Source organism: Mauremys mutica, chromosome 1 (assembly GCF_020497125.1).
Source record: "Mauremys mutica isolate MM-2020 ecotype Southern chromosome 1, ASM2049712v1, whole genome shotgun sequence".
Taxonomy (NCBI): domain Eukaryota; kingdom Metazoa; phylum Chordata; order Testudines; family Geoemydidae; genus Mauremys; species Mauremys mutica.
Genome location: NC_059072.1, coordinates 177,732,509 through 177,758,230, shown reverse-complemented (window position 1 = coordinate 177,758,230; position 25,722 = coordinate 177,732,509). Strand labels below are relative to the sequence as shown.

Sequence of the window (25,722 nt, the reverse complement as noted above, 5' to 3'; positions counted from 1 at the left end):
AGAGAGAGAGACACTAGTGCTCTTCCTGATTTAATCTAAGATTTTTATAACCATTCTGTAACTGAAAGTGGGGACACAAGATATTTACAGTCGTCATTGTTGAGCCTTTCCTATTTGATATGATCTTGACAAAGAGGAACCCTCTTTTGTCTCAGGATAGGCACCTAGAAACCTCACTGCTTAGCAAGAGACATTTTTAATTTTAGCACAATGTGAAAGTGGTAAGTGAAGGACAGAAGTGAGCAGGCTTATAAAAACCTTAAAAAAAGATACACAGGAACAGGTCAATAGCTTTAAAGAGTCTATGCTCCAGACCCCACTGCCTCACAGCACATTTCCGAAGTACTACCAGGTGTTTTTGCAAACCAACCTGTTTTAGGCTGACTGTGCCCCAATATTCTTCATTGTGATCAAGGGACTTGGGAGCACAACATTAACTTGGAGAGAATGAACAGAATCCTTGTGTTAGATTACTAGAGATTCAGGTTAAAGCTATTTAAATCAACAGGTATAACCCAAGACAGCATTCTTCCTTACTTCACCATGGGACCAGAAAGTATAAGGTTTCTACCTTTTTATGCACAAACTGTGACACACTAGTGTATTATTTATGGCGGCTTAATGAGTCATACTCACATTTTAACTCTAGAAACCTGGGTTTACATGTCAAAGTTCTACCTTAGCCCCTGAGGACTAAACTCTCCTTTATGGTATATCTGGCCACATCACAAAATTCACCATGCAGTTTGGTATAATTAGCCATCTCTTCCCAAGAGGTTGTCTGAATAAGGGAAAGTGTGTTGGCATATAAAGGCTCCCAAAACTTGCAGCCAAGTTAGCTGTGTAGTTAACTGGCTCAAACCCTGAACTGCACCTATGGAAGGCTGTGCTGACGGTTAAAAGGAATGCATGGCATGAGCTGCTAACCAATTAAAACAGATGGAAAGAAGAGTCTTTCAGTTGTGTGGGGAGACATGGAAGATGCAGAAGTCCTGCAAGAGAGTGCTAAACTTTAAATGCATGATCCTTACCTGAAGCACACTCCTGCTCCCTGCTATTTCAGTCTTGAGGAGAGAGAAATACCAGTATACACAGAACGAGAGTTTCAAAAATGACTAGTGATTTAAGGCTACCCAACCTGAGACATCATGAAGCCTGATTTTCAGAAAGTGCTGACCACTAACCCTCTCAAAAATTAGGCTTCTTTAAAGATGTCAAGTTAAACACACAAAATCACTATTACTCCATTATATTTGATCTGTACGAAGTGTATTATTTCATACAAAGAGGATTAATGGACTGCCAGGCTCACATACAGTACTGCAGATATTATACATGTACTGCTACGGCTGTCGAAAAAAAGTATATATTTGAAAAACAGTATGTGACCATGTAATTTAAGACTGCATCATAAAGCACAGTCACAAAGGACCTTAGTAAAAGTTGGATGTTCAACCTTAAATTAGTAATTTCTTAACTGGTATGCTTAAATATGCAATAAACGTTCTGCTTAAAGTTATATATCCAAGTTGGATTTCTCTCTGCTGCGTCTTCTGGGAACACACTGCATGCTCAACATAGATGACAATGAGGGACGGAGGAAGGAAAGAGAAACTCACATTCAAGTGCCCATTAATTCATTTAACTAGATATTTATATGGCCACCATCACCAATATAGTGTCCAAGACTGGGAACCTGGAACAGCAACCTAATGCAGAACACATCAATGGAGACTGAACTTTCAGTGCATGAGTCAGCGGGGAGGGTGAAAAAGGAAGCATGGAATTTTAGAAGAACTCCTTCAAGAACAAAGGGAATGGAGAATCAAACAAACTGGTAGACAGACAGGGTGAGGAAAGAGATTGTAGTAAAGGAGCAGAAAAAAAAATGTATAGAATCTTGGACTGTGGAGCCAGCAGAGGAATTGTTTAATATTAGGATGGAGATCATGTTATTTTGTTTGGCTGCTGATATACTTGTAGGATTGTTCTAGGTTGTACTAGTTTGTTTGTCATCCTGCAAATGGAAAGAGAATTCTCTTTATTACAGTTAGGTACATGGTAAGTTGCTAATATTTGTATTATGTAAGTACCTGAAATTGTTTAGTAACTAAAACTGAGAATCAGCTTGTATGTTTATAGGAATCAAGACAGTAACAAAAGAATGCTATTTGCTACAGCCAAAAAAACAAAAACAACCCTTTGCTGCATGGGGCAGGGGGCGTGTCCATATCCAGTCCTTTCCGCCCCAATATATCTTGCTCATCTCTGTCATGTAAAGTCTAAGACATCATAATGCCTGCAGCTTTCATGAGCAAAAAGCTCCAGAACCAAGCTTTACCCAACCACAGAGCATGCGACCAACTTTTCAGGAGCCAGAGGGGATACACCTCATTTGCCTAAAAATTAACAACAACAAAAATCAGCAGCAGCCCTCCTCATCACCAAAATGAGGGTGTGGCCTGTGACTACTTCAGATCTTGGCAGCATTATGCTAATCACTATATCCATTTCTACAAAGGAATCACTTCACCCATCACTGAAAAGCAGCCACTTCTGACCATAGCATGGCAGCTGTTAAACAGCGCAGCACAACACTGACAGCAGCTAAAGACAGAAAGTGAAGAACTTCCCATTTAAAATTAAGGGAAGGGGGGTTGAGCTAGTAATTTTCTGCTGTATTCAAACTGGAATTTGATCAGGACTAGCACCCCCCGCCCTTCCCCCTCACATACACCACCAGGCCTGATGAGAGAAGCAGAAGGGGAAACAATTATAGCAGGGTCCTGAGCTCAGGACCCTCCACAAACATCTGTAAAAATAAAGTAAAATGGGAGGGGGTGGGCACCCAACGAACATGATGTACGATGGTCCCCCAGACTTATAAAAGATACTATGAAATTATTAATATATATATTCTGTAAAGCTCTTTGAGACCCTTCTGAATGAAAGATGCTATATAAAAAGCTAATATACAGCCATTATAATCAGCTCCCCGAGCTGGCCCATCTGACTGTGAGTAGCGCTCAGGTTACAAAGGAGTTGCACAATTCTATTGGAACCAGGTTTTCAGAAAAGTGTTTTTGATTAGGTCAGCCGACAAATGCATACATCTGTGCCATCAAACCCAGGGCTAGTTTCTGATCCTTATCAGAATATCATAACAATCATACCAAGTCAGGAACTCCCACTCTGGTCTTTGTGACAAAGAGAACAGGAGTACGCATGTCTTTCAAAACATGAGGCAAACAACCTTCCACCCCACAAAAGGAGGGGAAAAAAGCAAAACAGAGATTTTCCATAGCATTTACCCAGCACCAACTTAAACTCAAGAGTTGCCTAGCTGCTTCTGATCCTTTGACCTCCCATGCAAAAAAGCTGAAAGCTCTGACCAAAAACATTAACCAAAAAATAAATGATGAACAAACAAGAGACATTGAAACCTGCATGATGTGAGAAAATGGCCCCCTCACTCATGTCCCATGATAGTATGTATCTCAGGCATTAACACCCACAAAACCCAGTGAGCTGGAGGAAAAGAGCTATGATATAATTATCTCTTAGAAACAGCTGCAACAGAAAAACCTATCAAGTTATCACAGATTTCTGAACATTAAAAAAAAATCTTTATTTTTAAGCAAAAAAACACCTTTGCATCTAGGCCATGTCTAAAGCCAACAAGATACATGTTGATAGATTTAAAAGCCACAACAAAAAGGCTGACAGGTCCTTCCTATGTAAACCTATTAAAACAGATATTTATTAATTCTTCATTGTTTGCAATTCCTGCTTTGAAGCTTAAAAGTAAGATTCCTGTTCATTTTCTCTGGTAAATGATTTTTTTTATTCTATTGTATCTCAAAGTATGATTTTACCTCCTTGTTTATACCCCAGAATCAGTCATGTTAACACCACCACCTTGCAATAAAGTTTGTTTAGTTAATTATTAAACAGTAAATCAGTTATTACTCTTATAAGAGCAATCAAAAAAGTAACTAATAGGCACTTATCTTGCCTCTTGAGAACTAACGAAGAGCTACATTTGTGTGGTCCTAATTAACAAGTCATTTTTTTCTCCCCTAATTTCTCAGCAACAGGAACTGAATTGAAAAAAAAATATTAGTGATCTGAACAACATTTCCCAGGAGATAATACCGCCATCAGATTACGACATTTCAAAATATTCAAATAGAACAGGCTTCATACTGTAAAATATTTTATGCAAGTTGTACACTTTGTAACCTGTACTAGTTGGTAGGTTTAACTGTAAATCTATATACAAAGTATGTGTTCGTTGCACCAAAAGAGTAAAAGTGCTCACCCTTAGCTCTACATCGATAGACAAAAAGGGGGTGTTTTTTCAATCATGTTAGCTTAAAACATTAATTAAAAAACAAACACCCCTTTTGCCCATCAAGACACACACCTTGCATTTAGCCAGTTTACAAGGACAATTACCTGTAGTCTCAGTTAGGATATTCATCACTTTCTGTCCTGTCCTGATTCATTTCATGTTACTGTGTTTTTTCACTCTATTGGTGGGTGCATTAATTTATGGGAGATTCAGTTCCTATAAAGCATATATAATTTTCAGTCAGTGAATGCTTCTAAAGTTCTTTGGGATCCCATTGGAAAGCCCCTATATAAATGTAATGAATTAACTGTTCGTGATCTATCTGGCAGGTGTATCTGTCTCTCTCATTATTATATATCTTTATAAGTCTCTAATAAAGCTGTTCTCACACTGCATTAGTCAGAGTTAGATTACAAGATCTTCAGAACAGGCTATGTTTAAGTTTGTGAGAGTTACCATATACACAATATAGTCAAGTTTATAAATTCTTTATGGCAAGAACTACATACTTTTATGCACTTGTGCAGTGTCTAGCACACCAGGGCCCTAATCATGACTGGGCATCTGGTTGCTACTACAGTATTTATAATATAAACAATTTGGAAGAAAAGACCTTTGGCCTTAATGAAACACCTTTACTTATACAGTTTGTTCTCAACTTGAAGTGATAATCAGAGCCCTGTGTTTACACAGCTGCAGAATTACTGCAGAATCCACCCTCTGACAGTACCGTGCTCCAGAATCTAGGTTTTTTTTAAGTTAACATTTAGCTCCTCTGGTTGGTGAGAATACCCTCCCAAACACAGACCTAATGTAAACCAATGCAGTCATGAATCTATGCACAGCCTGAGACAGCAGCTCTGAGTCTCAGTCAGTTCTAGTGGGTCTGAACACTGAAGCTAAAGACAGCAAATGTAGTATCCTCGTTAATTATTTCATTGCTAGCTTTAGCAGAAACATCCAACAAATGTACTTATTTGCTTTTGTTGGATGCAGATTTGAGGGTGGAGTGAAGATGCTGGAAGGGATCAAGGGTTGTTGGAACAGGGCTCCAGAAAGCTTTGAAGGAAAACGGAACTCCAGGTCACTTCCACCCCTGCCCAGAAAGAGGAAGGGAAGAAGAGAAGCCTCCCCGTGCCACGAGCTTAGCTGAACCTAGATGGCACTGACACTAGGGTTGCCAACATTGTGTTTCAAAAATAAGGGTCTGTTTTCTTAGCACCCTCACAACCCTCCTCCCAATATTATCATTATTAATAATAAATAAAACAAACAACAACAAGCAGTATTCCCCTACATTCGCCAAGGTTGCTGTTTTTTGCAGCACTCGGCAACTCCTGATCTTAATATACAGAGATGAAAAAACAGGGGAGGTCCTTTGTAACCAGGTACCGTTAGCAACCCTCACAGCAATATGGCATACATTTCCCCAATCCCTTCTTGGATGCCCTCACAACCCAAGTCTTCACCTCATCCCCGTCAGCAGCTTTTGAAGTTCATATCAGAAATACAAATTTAAGCCACAGATTGAAAACATGGAAGCATTAAGTTGAGATAGTCTAAAAATGAAGATTTGGAGCAAACTGCACTTCAAAATAAATACAAGGCATACTGCACTAATACCCATTTTCATGGCTAATTCAAAACCTCTGGTTTTGAGTTTACTTGAAGTTTATGCAGAAACTTCTACATGCTGCCTATTTCAGCATGTATGTGGCAAAAAATATAACTGTAATAAATCAAATTATTATAATTATGGCATAATTTAGGCCTGGTGAGAGAGGGAGTACACAAAACACTGGTCTTAATCCTCAGTAAACAGCTTAAATTCAGCACAGGCCCATGGCTGTCTCATGATTTCTCACCTCTCACATTTTAAATACAGAATATCACTCTGCTAGGGCTGCTGCCCATAGCAATTTCCCAGGAGAAGCCACACCCAAGAGAGACCAATAAGAGCCTCATCCGTTTCGCAATTCTGGCACTGTGAAGAAAGCACTTTGGACAGAAGCAGTAGATTCAACTGGAGGAAGAAAGGGAAAGCAAGAATAGAAGACAGGATTATGATTTCAAGTGTAGAAACAGATAAATTCTAAAAAAGCCAGATGAGATGCCATTTTCCTACAAGTGCCTAATAATAAAGAGGAAACAGATGAAGTTTCGGAAAGACAGAATTATGTGCCAGATAAGCAAAATTATCACTCTAAATAGAAAGCTCTTCAAGTTTCTCAGCAGGCACTATCAGCTTTTTATAAAATCAAGTTCAGCGCATTCATGTCATCTTTTTCAGAAATAGTAATGCAATTTCAGTACAACAGACTGGAATAGATCCACACTCTATTGCATTGATTGCAGAGACTGCTGAAGCAGAGCCACAGTTACAGAGTGACCCAGAGAAACTATAGATCTCAACAGGTAACATACCACCTTGAGCCAAGTGACAATTATATGCAGGAAGCTGTAGTCTCCATGGACCACAACAATATATCTGAGCTGCATCTGCTGTTTTACATGATTCTGGAGAACTTGTAAAGCTCCTGCAAGTTGCCACTGCAGTCTTCTACTGGGCGAAGTTTGGGCACCTCTCAATATGGGAAATTATTAGGGGCAAAATGGAATTCTCTATTAACCTCCAATAAAATCATGCACCTTGGAGACCAAGTCTTGACCTTCCCTTTAAATAGCTTACATGTGCAACCATGGCCAATTGCAGCTTTTAAACAGAGTTAGAGAAGAAAAAAGTTTAAGGATACAAAACACAGAATGGGCCACCTGGAATCACTTACCAGGTCTCTCCTCAGAATCAAGAACATTGTCAGGTGGGTTTTCTATCATAAGATGATGGTATGTGAACAACATCTCAGAAAAGTTCTTGGGTTTGGGAGTCAGTTACCCCACACGCTTGTTCAAGTCACTCTTAGCTGCATTTAATGGAAATAATTGCCAATTCACTAGTCTTTCAAATTACTGTATAAATATATAGAAAATAAAACTGTGGGGAGGAGGGGAAGGTGAAGTGCTAGTAAAGGGTGCTCAACTCAGTCTTGGACACCAAAGTCCTTTAATTACCCACAGGACAGAGAGCAGGGACAACAGCAATGCAAGCTTTTCCCATGCTGCCCGTTACCAGTGTGCCACAACCATAGCCAAGAGGGACTACCTCTAATAGCTGGGAAAGAAGTACAATCCCCAGGGCCCTTTCAGACTTTGTTTTGAATTAAAGCTTATGTTCTGAAGAAATCCATTAGATCCCTGACTTCCTAGGGAAAGTTTACTACTCAGCACTGGTGAGTAATAGGCAAGGTGACTTCTCAAGATCTGCTGCTTCAGGTTCCCTTCCTAGTACTGCATTAAAGCAGCAAAGCTTGGACATGTCCTCTCTCACCCTTTGCAAGGGCTGTTCCTTGGTGAAGGTTTTCCTACCTCATTCTTCACTTGCAGGGAAAAAAAACCCTCCCCCCGTTTTTGAAACAGCCTATTTTCAGTGCCCACAGTCTGTCACCTTGCTACACTTTTTGTTCCTCCCAGTATTCCCAAACACACATTTGTCAATAGCTGTGTATAATTGACAGACACTTACTTATCAGTACAACTTCCTGTGCCCAGCACTTGGTCAATAACCCAGACAGGTCTACTCAGCCCCCCAATTTGTGCTAGGTCTCCCAAAGATATAAGGCAGCCAAACCTCCCTCACCCCCAAACAAGCACTGTTTCTAAGCTACCAAAATAAATTGTCAGGCTTGCTTGCCCTTTTTTTTTTTTTAAAGGCCGAAAAGAAGGATCTGTTAAAGAAATGTCATTGGTCAGAGCTTTGTCACCTGAACAGTTGGTCACCAAAGGAGCATACAAACACATGGACGAAATCTCACTGCCCTTAAGCAAGCTAAAAAGTTAAGCTTTTTGACCCACATGCCTTGGGTCAAATCTACACCTGGAGTTTGAGGCAAGTCACCTAGTTTCTGCAGCAGACTGGAAAGTCTGCAGCAAATGCAAGTAAATTTGATTTTTTTTAAAACTGAATTAAACAAGAAATGCACAACACTAGCAATGCAGCACTCCGTGTTACTTAGACACTAAGGTCCGTTTCTTTTATGCTGACCCCAAAATATTCATTGTGGCATAGGGATTTAGCACTAAAAATACAACTCTTGTCAGGGGACACGCTAGAGGCTTTGACATCTGGGTAGGGGACAGTAGTGGTTTTTTGGTGCCTAGGAGGCAGAAGATAATTTTGCCAATGGGGAGGGAGATGCATCATCTCTTTCCACCCTCCATTCCTCATGCTATGGGTAGGGTTAGAGCAGACAGGAAGGAACTTTGAACACCTCAGTCCATCCCAGCAGTTCTCATTAGTAAACGTCTATCTCAGTGACCCACTACTCAATACCAGTCACTGTATTCAACCACAGTGGATAAGTACATTAGCTGGATATATTGCTATTATAATGATCAGCAGTGATATACAGGTCTGTCGCATCTTACACGCATTTAACATGCGTGATTTCAGCTTTACACAGTTGGCAAAAACAAAGAAAAAGAGAAAAATAACAATTTAAATACTGTTTCTGTAGCGCGGGCGATTCCGGCCGCCATTCAACTCAGTGTAATTTTGACTATACGCGGTTTTCACTTTACGTGCTAACCACGGAACGGAACCCCCGCGTAAGATGAGACAGACCTGTAGTTAGTGTTGGGATTTAAATGGTCATCTTTAAGCTTCAGCGTTAACACCCAGATGAGAAGGAGAAACAGGTCACTTCTCACTAAATGATTTTGGGTTGTCTGAAAATCCAGGAAGAGTGCTGGATTGGTTCAAGTATGCTACATATTTGGCAGATATTCTTTGCCAACATATGGGCCAGAGACATTTTTAAAACAAGAGTTTAGAGTCTGCTGAATAGTTCCATTTTACAGTGGGGGTTCTAAGGCAAATTCCATAGCTAGAGGATACACTGGTTATCATGAAGGGTAACGTGTCAGTGCAAACTACTGAACAGGCCAGTAAGAAGAAGCATGTGTCCTATGTCACAAACCAGGGGTCGGCAACCTCTGGCACACGGCTCGCCAGGGTAAGCACCCTGGCGGGCCGAGACAGTTTGTTTACCTGCCGCGTCGGCGGGTTCGGCCGATGGCGGGTCCCACTGGCCACGGTTTGCCGTCCCAGGCCAATGGGGGCGGGGGAAAGCCATGGCCAGCACATCCCTTGCCCGCACCGCTTCCTGCCGCCCCCATTGGCCTGGGACGGCGAACCGCAGCCAGTAGGAGCCGCAATCGGCTGAACCTGCCAACGCGGCAGGTAAACAAACTGGCCCAGCCCACCAGGGTGCTTACCCTGGCGAGCTGCGTGCCAGAGGTTGCCAACCCCTGTCACAAACACTGAACCCCAGCTGATGACAACTCTCTCTTCTGCAGCATTCAGTCCAAAGCATGCAGAATGTATGGGAAAGCATCATGGTTCCAACCTGTTCAAAGATTCCCCATGGCCACATCATATCAAGAAAAAAAAGGCATGATGCTATATCCCTGCAGTTTGAGCCAAGGATGGAATGTACACTGAATCGGCTTTAGGCCCATTACTTTGCTGACTGATCTTTTGAGACTGGCAAGGTTAGTGGAAGCTAGCTTGTCTGAGAGTTAAGACCCTGCCAGCCAAGGCAGCTGCGTTCTCCAATGGATGGTCCCAAGTAGGGTTGCCAACAGGCTCTTATTACAAGGCATGTCCCTTATATTTTCATCTCTGAACAACAAGATCGGGAAATGTTGAGTGCTGCAAAAAGCAGGAAGAAATGCCCCTGGCGAATATAGGTGAGTATTGCTTATGGTTATTATTACTGAAGATAATAATATTTTTCTAAAGCTTATAATTTGGCCAAACTGGGGCATTTTTCAGCAAAAAGGCAAAAGGCACATTCCTGACACAAAGGCAACTTCTGGGCCAAATGTCAAGTCTTTGCTCCAAAGCATGAATGTACATTACTTCTCAGCTTAGAAGCTGTAAAGATTTTTTTTAATATGAGCAAAATAATCTTGTCAGAAAAACTATTTTTTGCTTAAACTTTCAAAAACAAACAAACAAACAAAAACTATTCAGCCTGATGCAGACACCCAGCACGGAAAATTTCAGTCTGAATGATTAAAGTTTGGCAATGTTATAAGTAAACTTGGAAGGATTTGACTTTTATCAATAAAATCAATTTCTCTGTACACAGCCAAACCAACAAAGAATCTTTCCATCTATAATCACTGAAAATACAGATAAGCAAAGTAAGAAAAACGCTGCTTGAGAACTTATTACAGTTTGACTTGAGGATATTTACTTTTTATATTTTGACATGTGACATTGATCATTTGTGTTTCGATAAAAGCAGCAAAGAATCCTGTGGCACCTTATAGACTAACAGACGTTTTGCAGCATGAGCTTTCGTGGGTGAATACCCACTTCTTCAGATGCAAGACATCTTGCATCTGAAGAACTGGGTATTCACCCACGAAAGCTCATGCTGCAAAACGTCTGTTAGTCTATAAGGTGCCACAGGATTCTTTGCTGCTTTTACAGAACCAGACTAACACGGCTACCCCTCTGATACTGTGTTTCGATAGTTATAAAGCTTTAACTTTTTGAATCTCAACATTTACTGTCATTAAATATTGTCTGACCCTCCCCTTCATAACTTCCCACAACTATGAAAAGTTAAATTGATACAAATCTAAAGAAATGCTTGAAGTGTAGATATTAGCCGTCAAAATTATGAAAAACTGAAAAATAAATTTCAGCCAATCCTAGTTATAAATAACGACAACAGAGAATCATAGGGCTAGAGGAGACTGCAAGGGTCATCTAGTCCAGTGGCTCTCAACCTTTCCAGACTACTGTATTTCTGATTGGTCTTGCGTACCCCCAAGTATCACCTCACTTAAACTACTTGCTTACAAAATCAGACACAAAAATACAAAAGTGTCACAGCAACTGTTACTGAAAAATTGCTCACTTTCTCATTTTTACCATAGAATTATAAAATAACTCAATTGGAATATAAATATTATACTTACATTTCAGTGTACAGTATATAGAGCAGTATAAACAAGTCATTGTCTGTATGAAATTTTAGTTGTACCGACTTCGCTAGTGCTTTTTATGTAGCCTAGTGTAAAACTAAACAAATATCTGGATGAGTTGATGTACCCCTCCTGGAAGAACTCAGTATTCCCCAATGGATACACGTACCCCTGGTTGAGAACCACTGATCTAGTCTAATCCCCTGCCACGATGCAGCATTGTTGTGTCTAAACCATCCAAGAGAGATGGTTTAGATCCAGCCTCCTTTTGAAAACCTCCAGTGAAGGAGCTTCCACAACCTCCCTAGGCAAACTGTTCCAAACATGGTCTTATACTGGAAAGTGTTAGGCAGCCTGAACTATAGGCACTGCTAGCTGATTTGTGTATAACCAGCTGTGTAGTTTGTCCCTTTGATATATATTCATAGAGTGCCATAGAATTCAATCTAACTAGTTCCCCAGCTATTAATCCTGGTACTGAACTTCACCGGTCAATGAATTCCAAACACCATCATTAGGTCCATTTTAAAAGTAGATTACAGTATTGGCCAACTTTCAGTCTCCTCCTTATTAGTTATTTTTGTTAGTAGCTCAGTTGATTCTTCAGTTCTTTTAAAACACACACATAAATATCATCAAGTCCAGTGAAATTTTGACTTGTTTCATCACTTATTGATACTTCTCTGTGATAGTATTTCACCTTCACTTACCTGAAAATAAGAAACTCCCCAGTAGTTATTTTCTCATCATCCTCTTTGGTAAAGCATGATGCAGTCTCTTTATAATCTCAGATTGCCCCTTCTATAGTCTGGGGATATTATGAACCCACTGAACCTCCCACAAATTTTTCATTTCAAATGAAACATAAAAGTTATATTTGGCTTTGCTTTTTCAAATTTCCTCCTGGCACTTATACGGGCCTGTATTCCCCTCCACAGGCAGAATTACCAATGATTTCAGTTACACTTTTCCCTGGGCAAGTGCTTTGGATCAGGTTCTTAATCACCAGTTAACGGTCAACAATTATTCTGGGGGGCAAGATGGGAGAGGTAATATCTTCTATTGGACCAGCTTCTGCTGCTGAAAGAGATACACGTTCCAACGTACACAATTCGTCTTAAACTTGAAAGCTTCTCTCTCTCTCACCAACAGAAGTTGGTCTAGTAAAAAAATACTACCTCACCAGCTAGTCTCTCTAATATTGTGGGACAACAATAACGACAACACTGCATAGAACAATTCTGTTCTATTAGCATTGCTTAGGCTGGATCTCCATCTCGATAAACTCCTATACATTAACACAACCATGCTAGGATTCTTCCTCCATTTGTTTCCTTTTTACGTTCTGGAATAGAAAAAAGTCTTCCATGATGCTCTACAGTATGTCTTAAACAGCCTCCATGACAACCCTACTGTATTGATTCTAATTTACTAACTTCCCCTGTCAGGCTCTGACTACCTCCTTTCTTTTCTTTTTTTAAACCCCCTTCTTGAAGTTTATGACATTGCTCCACCTCTTAGTCAAATCTCCTTTAAGGATGTTAAACTTAATTATAGCACCACGGTAGTGACTCCATAGTTAAGATTGTGAGATGATTTCCATTATAAGCCCACCTTTTGAAACCTCATCTAACTCTGAAAAAAAGCTCTATCCTGTTTGCTTTGTCCTGCTTACTCAGTCCAGAGAAGATCCTTTAAAAAAAAAATTAAAGTCCAAGTTGAATTAGATAAGCCAGTTTTGAGATATGGAACTTTTAAAATTTAGTAGTTTTTCACTTTTCAAATGTCTTAGGTTTTATCTATTAGGATTTAAAAAAGAAAACTATGTATCCAAGGCTCTAGGTGCCCTCACATTATCATCTAGAAAATCCTATCTCAAAAGCATTTTGGTCTAGAAACTAATAGTTTGTTGTATTCTTTTGACCTCAATATAATCTGACGCATCAGGACTTTACAGTTAGCTGGTTACTTTTAGAGTTATTCTCTGCAAATATATGAACCTCAAGAGGTTTCTGAAAACGTGGAACTTTTGGACTGAATTGTTAGTGAACACCAAAACGGCTGGTAAACCAGATACCTTGTGCTCCGAAGAGCAAAAAATAAAAGTTGTACACCTATCAATGTCCTGACCAATTCACTTACACATTACATCCCTTTTCTCCAAACTTTTGTCAGTCTGTCTTTTTATAAGTGAGACAAGATGGATGAGGTAATAATAAGGGTGGAACAGATAAGGAGATAACATGTTGCAAGAGCCCATTCAAGGTGAAACAGGCAGTTAACACTTCTACAGTCAGAGGACAAAGGAGGGTTAGTGGGTTGTTGTAATGAGCTATAAATCCATTGCCTTTATTAGACCATGATTTTTGGTGTCTAGCAGAATTATGAATTTAAGTTCCTCGGCTCATCTTTTGAGGGCATTGTACAGGTCTCCTTTCAGGCTAAGGACTGAGAGGTCAGATACAGAATGATCATTTTGTGAAAAGCGTTTGCCCACAGGAAAGACGGGGCTTTTGTCTTTTATCATTTTTCTGTGTGAGTTCATTTGAAAACATAGTGATTGTCTCATTTTACCCACATAGTTGTTACTGGAGTATTTAGTGCACTAGATGATGTATGCCACATAATGTGATAGGCATGTGTAGGACCCAGGGATCTTGAAAGGTGTATTGTGTGTGGTACTGATCATGGTAACAGTAGAGATATGTCTGCAGATTCTGCATCTGTTCTTGTGGCAGGGGCTGTGGCTGCTTGAGTTGGTGAGTCCTGGTCTGTGCGGAGCCTGCTTCTGATGATGAGCTTGGTGAGGTTGGGGAATTATTTGAAGGCCAGAAGAGAGGGTTTGGAACAGATTTCCCACCGAGTCGGAGTTGTAATTGTTTAATAATACCCCACCTAGGTTCCAGGATGGGGCAGCAGGTGATAAGTAGGGATGCGCAGTGGCAGGGGATTTTATTTCTGTATAGAAGCAGCTTTTCTCGATGTATTTGGATGACCAGTTCCATGATGTGATCTACTTCTCCCATGGAGCATCCTTTTTTGGTGAGGCGGTTTTAAGTGTGGATCCCAGACTTTCTCTTCAGAACATATTCTGTGATATCTGAGTGCCTAGCCACAGATCAGTGGTTCTCAACCAGGGGTACATGTCCCCCTGGGGGTACACAGGGATCTTCCAGGGGCTACATCAACTCATCAAAATATTTGCCTAGTTTTACAACAGGCTACATAAAAAGCACTAGCAAAGTCAGTACAAACTAAAATTTCAGAGCAGTATAAACAAGTCATTGTCTGTATAAACACTATACAGTGAAATGTAAGTACAATATTTATATTCCAATTGATTTATTTTATAATTATATGGTAAAAATGAGAAAGTAAGCAATTTCTCAGTAATAGTGTGCTGTGACACTTTTGTATTTTGATGTCTGATTTTGTAAGTAAGTAGTTTTTAAGTGAAGTGAAAGTTGGGGGATACACAACACAAATCAGACGCCTGAAAGGGGTACATGTAGTTTGGAAAGGTTGAGAACCACTGTCATAGATAACATTTCTTACTGTGTCTGGAGCGGTTACTAGACCCATGAAAGTAAGTGTGGTGATCCGTGGGTTTCTTATATATAGTTATCGGTAGAGCTCCATTGTTGAAGCTAATCGTGATGTCCAAGAAGTTGATGCTGGTGTGTCTTTCTATAACTATTTTCTTCAGAACTGTGGCACATGTATTGGCAAAAGGCTTGGTACTCTTGGAGTGCTAATGCAGTTTAGATGACAACCCTCACTAAACCACCAAAAAAAGCTCAAGAAATACAATTTATCAAAATGAAACATTCAGCATCCATAAGCATTTTTGTCTTACAAAGTGTGCAGACAATAAGCTCCATGCCTACTCCTGTGGACCCTTCCTTGTTCTTATAAGTTTGGGCATAATTGCAACAGCCCTCTAATTTTTTTTTTACTCTTAAGATTAAAAATATGTATCAATAATTTAACTCCATTTTAATGTAGGTTTTTTTTGTCCGTTTGTTTTGGGGAATTATTGAACTACAAGGTAGTGACTGTTAAAATTGTGAAATACTCCATTATAAGCCTGATTCTGACCCAACGAGCTTAAATACATATAAAGCATTTTTTACTAGAATTTCTAATGATTGGTCTCTAGACAGATCAGAATAATCTGTACCCTCCTCCAACATGTGACTTTACCAAAAGCACTAAAAAGACTTCTGAAACATTGAAAAGACAATTACATTTTCCACTTTCTAAAAATGAGTTCTTGTAACTGCAGCGCTGTAAAGAAAACTTCCAAACTTGTTACACACAAATGTGTGTAATAAGGACTATTTGATTTGATTTGAGGGGAAATTTTTTAGAGTTATTAGATGGACCTATGAATGTCTATTAACATTAAGGAGGTACTGCAGAAAATATAGCCCTGCAACAGTATCTATAGAGTTCTGTAAAGTCCATGAAACAAATCATAGAAAAATGGAGTTTTTGAAATAAGCTTGACTTTTACATGCACATGTACCCTTTTTAAAAGGGGTTCCTTTCAGTAGGCTGCACTTTTTTTAAAAATTGACCCTCACTTTTTATCATACCTCTTGCTCAGGCAGGCTTATACATCAGCAGCAGGGCACTGGGCCAACCACAGCAGTAGCTGCCTAAAGACTACAGGCTGCTGCTTCAAAGAGCAGCAATCAAGGGTGGCGGGAGGAGGGGGAGCAGTTCTAGGAAACAAACATATGTGCTAACTACTTCTATGCTGAACTTTTGAATGGGCTTTTGAGAAACATCACACCAAGGATGGGAATGGATGAGGATAAGCTACTATTTGCCAGCGTGTCAGGTGGAGTGGGAGGGCACAAGCAGATATAGGAGAAAGCAGCACTCCCCCCTGGTGAAAGTCAGCCTGGAATACAAGAGAAGAAACATCTTACAACCATGTCAGGGGCAGATTGTGGAAGGGGGATGAGGATAAACAGCTGTGCCTCCCATCTCTTTCTCTCACCCCTGCTTTCCTAACTCCACCCTCCAAGAACATAAATCAGACAAACAAGATTATGTGGAAAATACTTCCCTTTCCTAAAGATGACAAAGACCGGGCTGGATACTCCCCTCCTGGTGGGACTTTCATCCACCTCTGGGGGGGAAAAGGAAAGGGACTGGAGTGATGTCTCCCACCCTTCCAAACACCAATGAGGGGACAGCCCTTTTCCCCTCTCTTACTCCAAGTGGTAGAATAAAAGGCCTGCCAGCAGAAGCATGCCAGTGAGGTAGAGGAGGATTAGAGAGCTCAGTGCTGGTTTCACTGTATTAGGTTTGGTAAGCTGCCCCATTGCTGAAAATAACTAGAAAAGGCTTGAGGTTTACAATTATAACAATACACAGGTGACTAATTATTGAAAGCCTTTAACTGCCAAGTTTGAATTAAATCTTGATTCAAATTATTAATTGTTGTAGCAGTTGAGAAACCAAACAATTTCAGGTGAAAGTCATAACAAATAACCTGAGAGGTCCATACCAGAAGGTTTCTGGCAGGGATCTGTAATGCTGGACAGATCTCTGGAATTACAGGGGAGAGGAGCTGTTGCAAGGGCTTCTTGGCAATGAAGAACATTGTATGTTTGGATGCAGAGCAGATGTGCCAGTAATGGAACCTGACTATTGTCTCCATCTGCTTCTCCCAAGTTCCTTCTCACACAAATAAGAGCAAGCTTTGTTTTTTAAATTAAGTTTAAATACTTATCATGATACTTTTAAATAATTAAGAATGAAAGAGCTGGCAGTTATTCGGGGTGCTGATTAAACACACACCAAATGCCAGCAATAATAAAATAATCACAAGATCGTTATTTTTAAAAAATAGGGTCCTATCCTGGATGTTTTTGTTTTCCAAGTAATTTTCATACTGACCAACGGTGTTGGCTTGACAGCCCTGCAGATTGAAAACATGGGCAACAGCAGAGCAAGTTTCCCCTCCCACTGTCCCAGAGAGACCTAAGCCAGGAGAGAGGAGAGTTCAGATCTCACAACTTCTCTGCTGAGACTGGCACTAATAGGCCCCTCACTGGCAGCTGTGATGGTGGTTGTTTTCATTAAATAGCTATTGGCTCTGCTAAGAATATAAGAGTTATTCCTAATCTGGCAGACAAGTGCTTCAGCCACACGCATCTTGAGCTGCACTACACTAGTGTGCACAGTACAAACCCCTATGAAGGGCGCATAAGCAGTGAACAACTTTTCTAAACTCCAAAATCCTTTCCCCATCGCACTTACACAAAAGCTCTCACTGAACGTCAGAAAAACGGTTCTTAAAGGACAGTTGTTTGGTGCAGGGGAAAGATTTTGTTACCTGCATTTATTACACATTTAACTGATTGAAAATGCACCACTGGTTAGCAAAAGCAGAAACTCTGTTCTTCCCAGTATGAAGAGAAGTACTTCCTCAAGTGAAGCCCAGCCTCCCTCTGCTCTAAGTTACCCTCAGCTCTGAGCAGTTTATACCAGAAGAAAACCACGCCTAAACAGTTATACCTTCTCACCAGGCAATGTTGGCTCAGGAGCTTCTGGGTAACAGCAGCATTTCTAACTTTAATAGAACAATCCCCAACATAAGGGAAAAATCAACAAGCAGCTATAACCACCCAGAGTGCTCAAGCAAACCATTCTATGAACACAGCCTTCTAGTCTGCTGCTGGCCATTAGGTCACTCTTTAAAGAGACATTTCATTCACATTTTATCTCCTACAAGGGCAGCACTACCCTTCAAAAGCCTTTGGGGCTATCTTAACCTAAGATTTAGTTTCTAAAGCACCATGTAAATTCAGTGTTACACTCCGGGATTTATTTATTTATTTGTTGTTGTTTTTTGGTAAACCCAGACTCCATTTAGCAAAATGCACGTGCATACACACCCCCTATGAGGCCCAGAAATAATAGCCTGCTGAGAAGCCCAGCTTACAGGATAGCTCAGTGGTTTGAGCATTAGCCTGCTAAACCCAGGGCTGTGAATTCAACCCTTGAAGGGGCCACTTAGAGATCTAGGACAAAAATCTGTCTGGGGATTGGTCCTGCTCTGAGCAGGGGGTTGGACTAGATGATCTCCTGAGGTCCCTTCCAACCTTGATATTTTATGATACACCTCAGCTGCTTGTAAGGCAGAGTATACTCTGTCTGCAACCTCAGGAAGACAAAACTAAGAGCTCGCATTCAGGAGGTTAACTCACCAGCCATGAAGGCTAGAAAATTTGTTTTGTTTAAATGAAAGGTTAAATTCTGTAAAAATCAATGGCTTAGCACCCATCTGCTACTAGCAATTAATAAAATAGACTATTCAAGTCCTGCATATAATAATGCAGCAACACCTCTAGTACTGCTATCCAATTAAATAGATATAATGCAGCATCATTTAAATACTGTGTGTAATTCTGTTCTTACTTGAGCAATCTTTGGTCTCTACTTAAATATACCCCTACTCCAATACTATTGTCAGCTGCAAAACACATATTTAATACACCTGCAGAAAAATACTTTTAGATTGTATGATCTTCGAGGCAGGAATCATCTTCATTTTTGCCCACTGTCAGTGATAGACTGTCAAAAAATAAACAGTACTACAAAATGTAAGCTAATCAATTACCCGGGGAGCTCATATGTTGTTACAGGTGAACACAGAACATAACATTTGATGCATCACACAAAATCATTGGACTATCAAGTCCAGTATTCTGGTTTTGGTAGTAGCCAATACCCAGCATTTCAGAGGAAGCTTGAAACACTCCTATAACGTGCCTTGCCAACTGTGCTTGTACAGGAGAAAAATCTCTTCCTGACTCTGAAGTATAAGATTTCATTACCCTTATCTTGAATAGATAATACTTTTCTACAGTTTAGTAGAATTGGTAATTATTACTATAATGTCAAAGTTAACCCACCACCTTATACATTCAGCTACACTCTATATCCCTGACTTCCTATGGAAATGAATTCCACAGGCTGACTATACACTGTATACAGGCTACACTGAAATGCACAAAAGAGTATTTCAGTCTCTTTTTAAAGAGGAGGAAAAAGCAGTATTTTGCATATCTCAGTTATTTTACTGAAGCTATAAGAGTCATAGGGAGCATACTATCTAGTCTTTAAAATGAATGCCAGTACAGCTAGGGTTTACTGATCTCAATTAACTGCTTTGGGGTTATTTGCTCACACACAGCTTATTTGACAATTAAAAAGGTGTCATTAAATCTACAGAGAAAAAAATCACAGTATTTAGAGACCAAAGGCCCAAGCACAGAGTACACCTCCTGTCTTGTCTAGCACTGTCACCCATACCTAGCATAGCTACTCAGGAGATTTATACTTTAATAAGTAATTACAGATGTGCCAAGAGTCAATCAGTTTGGTAGATTCAGAATGGTAGTTAACAAGGCAAAAATTAGCACCAGCGAGCCTTTGAATGCCAGGGTGGGAGCTGGATTCCCTCCTGAGCTATGCCAGCCCTTTCTACTGTTACCTTGCCTGGTTCCAGTAGAGGGGTTCTGCATTTTTGTAAGCCTAGCTGTCATAGCAAAAAAACGTGAAGTAAAAACAAGTGCTAGAGACATTGCCATGGCAGAGTCAATAACCAAACAATGAGAGAAAGGAACCTGGCAGAGGTTAAGAAAGGCTGAATCATAGCAATGTGCACAGGGCATGGACGCAAGGAAGCAGCAGCTTTACTTTGAACTACAATACTGGGACTAGTAAGTGACCGGAAAGTTCAATGACTCCCTAACCCCCACCCCTTCCAAGAAACAAACGCACCGTTGGGAAGCAGGATATAAACGATCACAGGCCAACCCGTGCCAAGCTCCCTAGCCCAAAGGGAGGGGCCCAAGGTGAGCTTCCCTCAGGCACTGCCAACAGGCAAGGCAGGAGAGGAAGCCAGACGCGCTCTCAGCTCCATGGATCAATACACCCCGGGGGGCGCGGGGCGGTAACTCCTCGGGGCTGCGCGCTTTTCTGGGAAAGGGAGGGGGGGCAGCTCCAGCTGCAGAGCAAATCCAGGGTCAGTGAGTGTCTCGGCGCCGCAAACGCGCTGCCTCGCACAGCGGAGCGGGCACCGCAAGGAGCCGGGACTCCCCAGGGGGCACCTCGCCTGAGGCCCCCACCCCGGCCGGGCACCTCCGCAGCAGCAGCTCCTCCGCGGAGTTACACAGCGGCGGGAGGGGGGGTGTAATATTCCCGTGGGGACCCAGCGCCCGCTCCCCAGTAACCCGCCCCCGCGCAGGGGCTCACCCAGCAGCAGCAGCAGCAGCAGCAGGAGAAGGGGCGCGCTCCCCACGCGGCGCCCCATGCTGGCCGCGCTGCGTGCGGGGCGGAAGATGCTGCTCGGACCCGGAGCCCCCCGCCCGGCCCCAGCCCGCGGGCACCGACCAGCCGCGGGAGCCCGCGCCCAGCAGCCGCTGGCCCCGCCGCCGACCCGAGCGAGCCGCGCACCAGCCGCCCCGGCGCCCGCCCGCTCCGCTCCGCTCTGCTCCGCTCGCTGCCCTGGTTGGGAGCCGCCCGGCCGCGCCTCGCAGCCAACCACAGAGACAAACTTTGCCAGCCCCCGCCCCCGCTCCCCCTCCCGCAGGTACCGGGGGGAGGCGCTGGGGTCCGGCCCGGCCCCCGCCCCCTTAAAGGGGAGGAGAGAGCCGGCCGGCCGCCCGCCCTGGAGCCCGGCTCGCACCAGAGCCGCGCCCACCCCCGGAGGGGCTGCCCTGCTCCGGCGCAGGAGATTCCCCCACACCCCGAGGTAACCCCTGCCCGGGGGGTGCCTGGTCACAGTGAGGGGAAGGGAAATCCTGCTCCATTGAGAGCTTCCCCCCTCCTCTTCTCTCCACATCCCGCCACAGGATGGGGGATCTCCCCTGGAAGGGACAGAAACAGGGAAGAGGGACCTCTTGGTCCAGGGCTGCCCAGAGGGCAGGGGGGGCAATTTGCCCGGGCCCCACAGGGGCCCCCACGAGAATATAGTATCCTATACTGTTGCAACTTTTTTTTTATGGACGGGGCCCCTGAAATTGCTTTGCCCCAGGCCCCTTGAATCCTCTGGGTGGCCCTGTCTTGGTCCCAGACATGAGGTAAGCAGTGTACCCTGGTCAGTGGGAGGTGCTAGTCCTCCATCTGACTACATAAACACACATACACATCATCCCCTCCTGCCTCAACACATATCCTCCCCCTGCCTACACGCACCTTCCCCTGCCTATACACACACAGTCATCTGCCCCCTGCCTACACACACACATACACTCATTTTCCCCTGCCTGAACACACACTGATCCTCCCTCCCCCTGCCTACACACACACACACCCTTCCCTGCCTATACACATACACACACACAATACTGACCCTCCTCTGCCTACGCACATGCACACACCCTCCTCTGCCTACATACACACACACTCATCCTCCCTCCCCCTGCCTACACACACACACTCGCTCCACCTGCCTACACACACACACACACACACACACACACCCTCACATACACACACATGAAGGAGGAGGAATTTCCCTGATCTCAGAGAGGTTTCTCACCTCCTCCACACACACGTACTCTCTGGGTGACACCCCTAGTCACAGAGGAGTCCCCATCCTCTCTCCTCTCACCAAATACATCCATGTCTGAAACGGTTCATTCATCTGTTCCATAATACTTGAGCCACAGAAGTGGTGCCGTGCCAGATCCTCAGCTCCATGTGAGAGGTGTCAGGAATCTGTCCCCTCAGGACAGGACTTCACAGTGTGTTTTGGGGTTATTCCCCAACACCATAAACCAGGGTTCTCAAACTGTGGGTTGGGACCCCAAAGTGGGCCATGACCCCATTTTAATGGGGTCACCAAGGCTGGCATTAGTCTTGCTGAGGCCCAGGGCCAAAACCCAAGTTGCACTGCCTGGGGCTGAAACTGAAGCCTAAGGGCTTTAGCCTGGGTAGCGGGGCTCAGGTTACAGGCCCCTGCCTGGTGCTGCAATCCTAGGGGTTTGGCCCCTCCCCTGCCTGGGGCAGCGGGGCTCGGGCAGGCTCAGGCTTTGGTCTCCCCTTCTGGGTCATGTACTAATTTTTGTTGTCAGAAGGGAGTTGTAGTGCAGTGAAGTTTGAGAACCCCTGCTGTACGCCAAGCATCTCCCCATGAGCTTCTACCGTCTTTTGGGAGTTCAATCAGTACCTTGATGGATCCCCACAGATTTAGTGACAGGCTTCTGCACAGCCTAGTCATGCTATCTCTGCTGTCTCATTTTTCCCTGGGCTAGTTAAATTATTAAGGAAAATTAAATTATTAAATTATTGAGGAAACCTTATTGAGGAAATATTTCTTGGACGCTAGTATTTTGGACACTATCTTCTGTTTCAGTTCCTCTGCCACAGTACAAGTTGTTTCTCATCTCTCTTCCAATTATGCTTTATGCCTCCTGATCCCCACCTGGGTTACTGATTATCAATTGTTTGGTAAGAGGAGCCTGCCTCAGGTTTGCAAGTTTGACTGTGCAAGGATCTTCAGCAGTCTAGCTTGTTGGGTTTGTTTTTTTCTTCCCAGTGCTTTGTGCAATTGACTGGTGTTTTAGGTTTTGAGTATTCTTTGGTTTGATGCCAGAGTGTTTGCTTCTCTGCTCAGGACGTTAGTATTGTTGAGACCCGGGTGTGATGATAGGCATGGATTTTGTTTTAGTTTGGATTAGTTTTTAATCCTCTAGTGCTTTGCAGTGGAGGGAGCGTTTGCTGTCTTGGCTAAAATGGATTCTTCTTGTAAATTGATTAGGAACGTGAAATATGCTGTTTCTGCCCTGCCACCAGTATCCCTGGGGTTCCTCCACACATGTAGAATTTGTTTGCAGAACTGTATGTGTCCAATTTCTGTTGGGTTTTTAGTCCCGTTTAGTGAATTTGGTTGGCAAAGTTGAGCTCCAGACTTTGCTTCTGGGTAAGAGAATTTTTCAGTTCAATTGAACAATGGTTCATTGACGTGACAGACTAAACCAGTGCTTCCAAAGTGTGAATAAGACAGAAGCCACAAACATCTGTCTGAAGAAGGGCTATCCAGGATATTGATATTATCCCATGTTCATCTGTCACTACTGCCTACACCTGATTAACTCTGCTGTAGCTTTCTTTTCTCTCTGAAGCACCATGCACACACTCCACATTCACATCACTCCACAATTGCCAAGTTTGGTAAAGCCCCATGCCTGACATTTCTCGTGGACAGGAGTCAGTTATTCTCCCTGCCTAGGTAGTAGAGGGCGGGGATGGTGTAGATCAGTGGTGGGCAACCTGCGGACCACACACGGCCCATCAGTAATCCACTGGTGGGCCAAAAGACCACTTGTTTACATTTGCACGGCTGCCCACAGCTCCCAGTGGCCGTGGTTTGCCATTCCTGGCCAATGGGAGCTGCGAGAAGCGGCGCAGGCCACAAGAGACGTGCTGGCCGCCGCTTCCTGCAGCTCCTATTGGCCAGGAACAGCGAACCGCAGCCGCTGGGAGCTGTGGGCGACTGTGCCTGCAGACGGTCAATGTAAACAAACTGTCTCATGGCCCGCCAGCAGATTACCCTGACAGGCCGTGTGTGTCCCGTGGGCTGCAGGATGCCGACCACTGGTGTAGATACATACAAACTCACCTAGAGTATTGGGAGCAAGTATGGGTGGAAGCTCAACACTCCCTAGAAGCAGGTGGCAGAAGGGCCCATGCACATAAGCACCCAGCAACCCTAACTTGGGGAGGGGAAGTTCATAGTGTTAGTGGGAATGCAGAAGAAGGAGAGAAAGAGCCTTGGGCAGGGAAGCCCCTCGCCTGGCCTTTTGTCCTGCTGCATCTGCTCTGCTCAGCTTGCTTCTGGCAGCTGCTCTATGGTGGCTACCAACTCCGAGGGGGAACAGAGACCACAGAGACAGAGAGACACTTAGCCACCTGCTCAGCAGGCACCACAGTGCCTACCAATAACAGAAAGGAACAACTTCTAGGGAATACCTGTTGCCTCCCAGCTGGATGCATGAGAATCCAAGGGGAGGGGCACCTGTAGGTATGAGCATCCTGTGAGATGCATGACACTTGGCAGACTTGCCCCCAAGCCCTAAGCAATCTCTCAAAAGCCTCTATGCACATACCCTGGAATCTGAAACAAACTCACTGTCTCTACCCACTCAAACATGTGACACTGAACGTTTTTGGAGTCAAGTGATGAAGTGAGTAAGTAAGTGTTTAGCCCTCCTGGTTGTGGAGAAAAGTTTGAAAACATGACCCAAGTTACCTCTAAAGGCTCAGGTCCAGGTCCTCAAAGATATTTAGGCACCTAATTCCCATTGAGGATCTGGGCCTCAGAAAGCAAATAAAAAGAACCCAACTTTTTTTTTTTTAAAGTTGCATGATTTGTAAGCCAGTCACATGACTTGCTGTGGTCTGACTCATGATTTTTGAATGAATGGGGTTGGCAGTACTGCATATACACACCTTAAACCAAGCCCCATTTAGTCCCACGCAGCAGACACAGCTCTCATTCACCATCAGTGAAACAAGAACCCTTCCCCCCCATATACACAAACTCACTCTCCCTTCCCCCAGAAAATCCCTTTCTGTAGTAGTTCATGGAGGAAACCAAAAAAAATTGAAGGGACTATGGCTCTAACTAAGTGTCCCCCTAGTTTGTTACCTCAGCACAAATCTTATAGAGCTGGTCACATTTCTCTTATCAAAATGATTTTCCAACAAAAAATGCCCTTGTTGCAAAACCAAAATTTTCTGCAGGAAAGTTTCAGTTTTGCCAAAAAATTCAATTTTCCATCGGAAAACTCCAAATAGCTCACCAGTTGCCTGTCTGGGAAGTTCCTGTCCAGTTCACTTTCTGCCAGTGAAACTGACAAAAGCTTTTCTGGAGGATGCCTCCCTGGCCCTTACCCGCCCGCTCATCCCCCACCTGGAAGGTCTGGGGCTGCAGAAGCAGAGCGCCCATGAAACTGAAAAGAGCCTTCCAGCCAGACAGCTCAAAAATTCTGTTCTTCCAAAACTCAATTTTTCTTGGAAATTGTTCATGTGAAAAATGTCCTTTTTGTTGTTGGTTTTGTGGGTTATTTTATATTTTGCTCTTGTTCTGGATGACATTTTTTTCAAAAACATGACATTTTTCATGGAATGGGAATTCTATTTTCCAGCTGCCCTACCAGGCTTAGATTGTGAGTAAAGTCTTTATTTGCATAGACCTCTACACCAAATCCACGGTGCAGTAGGAAATGGAGATGGCAATTCATTAGTTGCCACTCTTCACCCTGACTCCATACTGAACCAGT

The 25,722-nt window shown here is 43.1% G+C and overlaps 1 protein-coding gene across 1 annotated transcript in view; it reads right to left on the bottom strand.

The window, feature by feature from the left end:
- The window catches only part of PTGFRN (prostaglandin F2 receptor inhibitor), a 101,256-nt gene extending 80,397 nt beyond the window's left edge, over window positions 1-20,859 (bottom strand). The window contains exon 1 of the mRNA XM_045002008.1: window positions 20,700-20,859. Within this exon, the coding sequence (XP_044857943.1) occupies window positions 20,700-20,747 (48 nt within the window). The 5' untranslated portion in view covers window positions 20,748-20,859. The remainder of the gene's footprint in view (window positions 1-20,699) is intronic.
- Window positions 20,860-25,722: the final 4,863 nt, after the last annotated feature.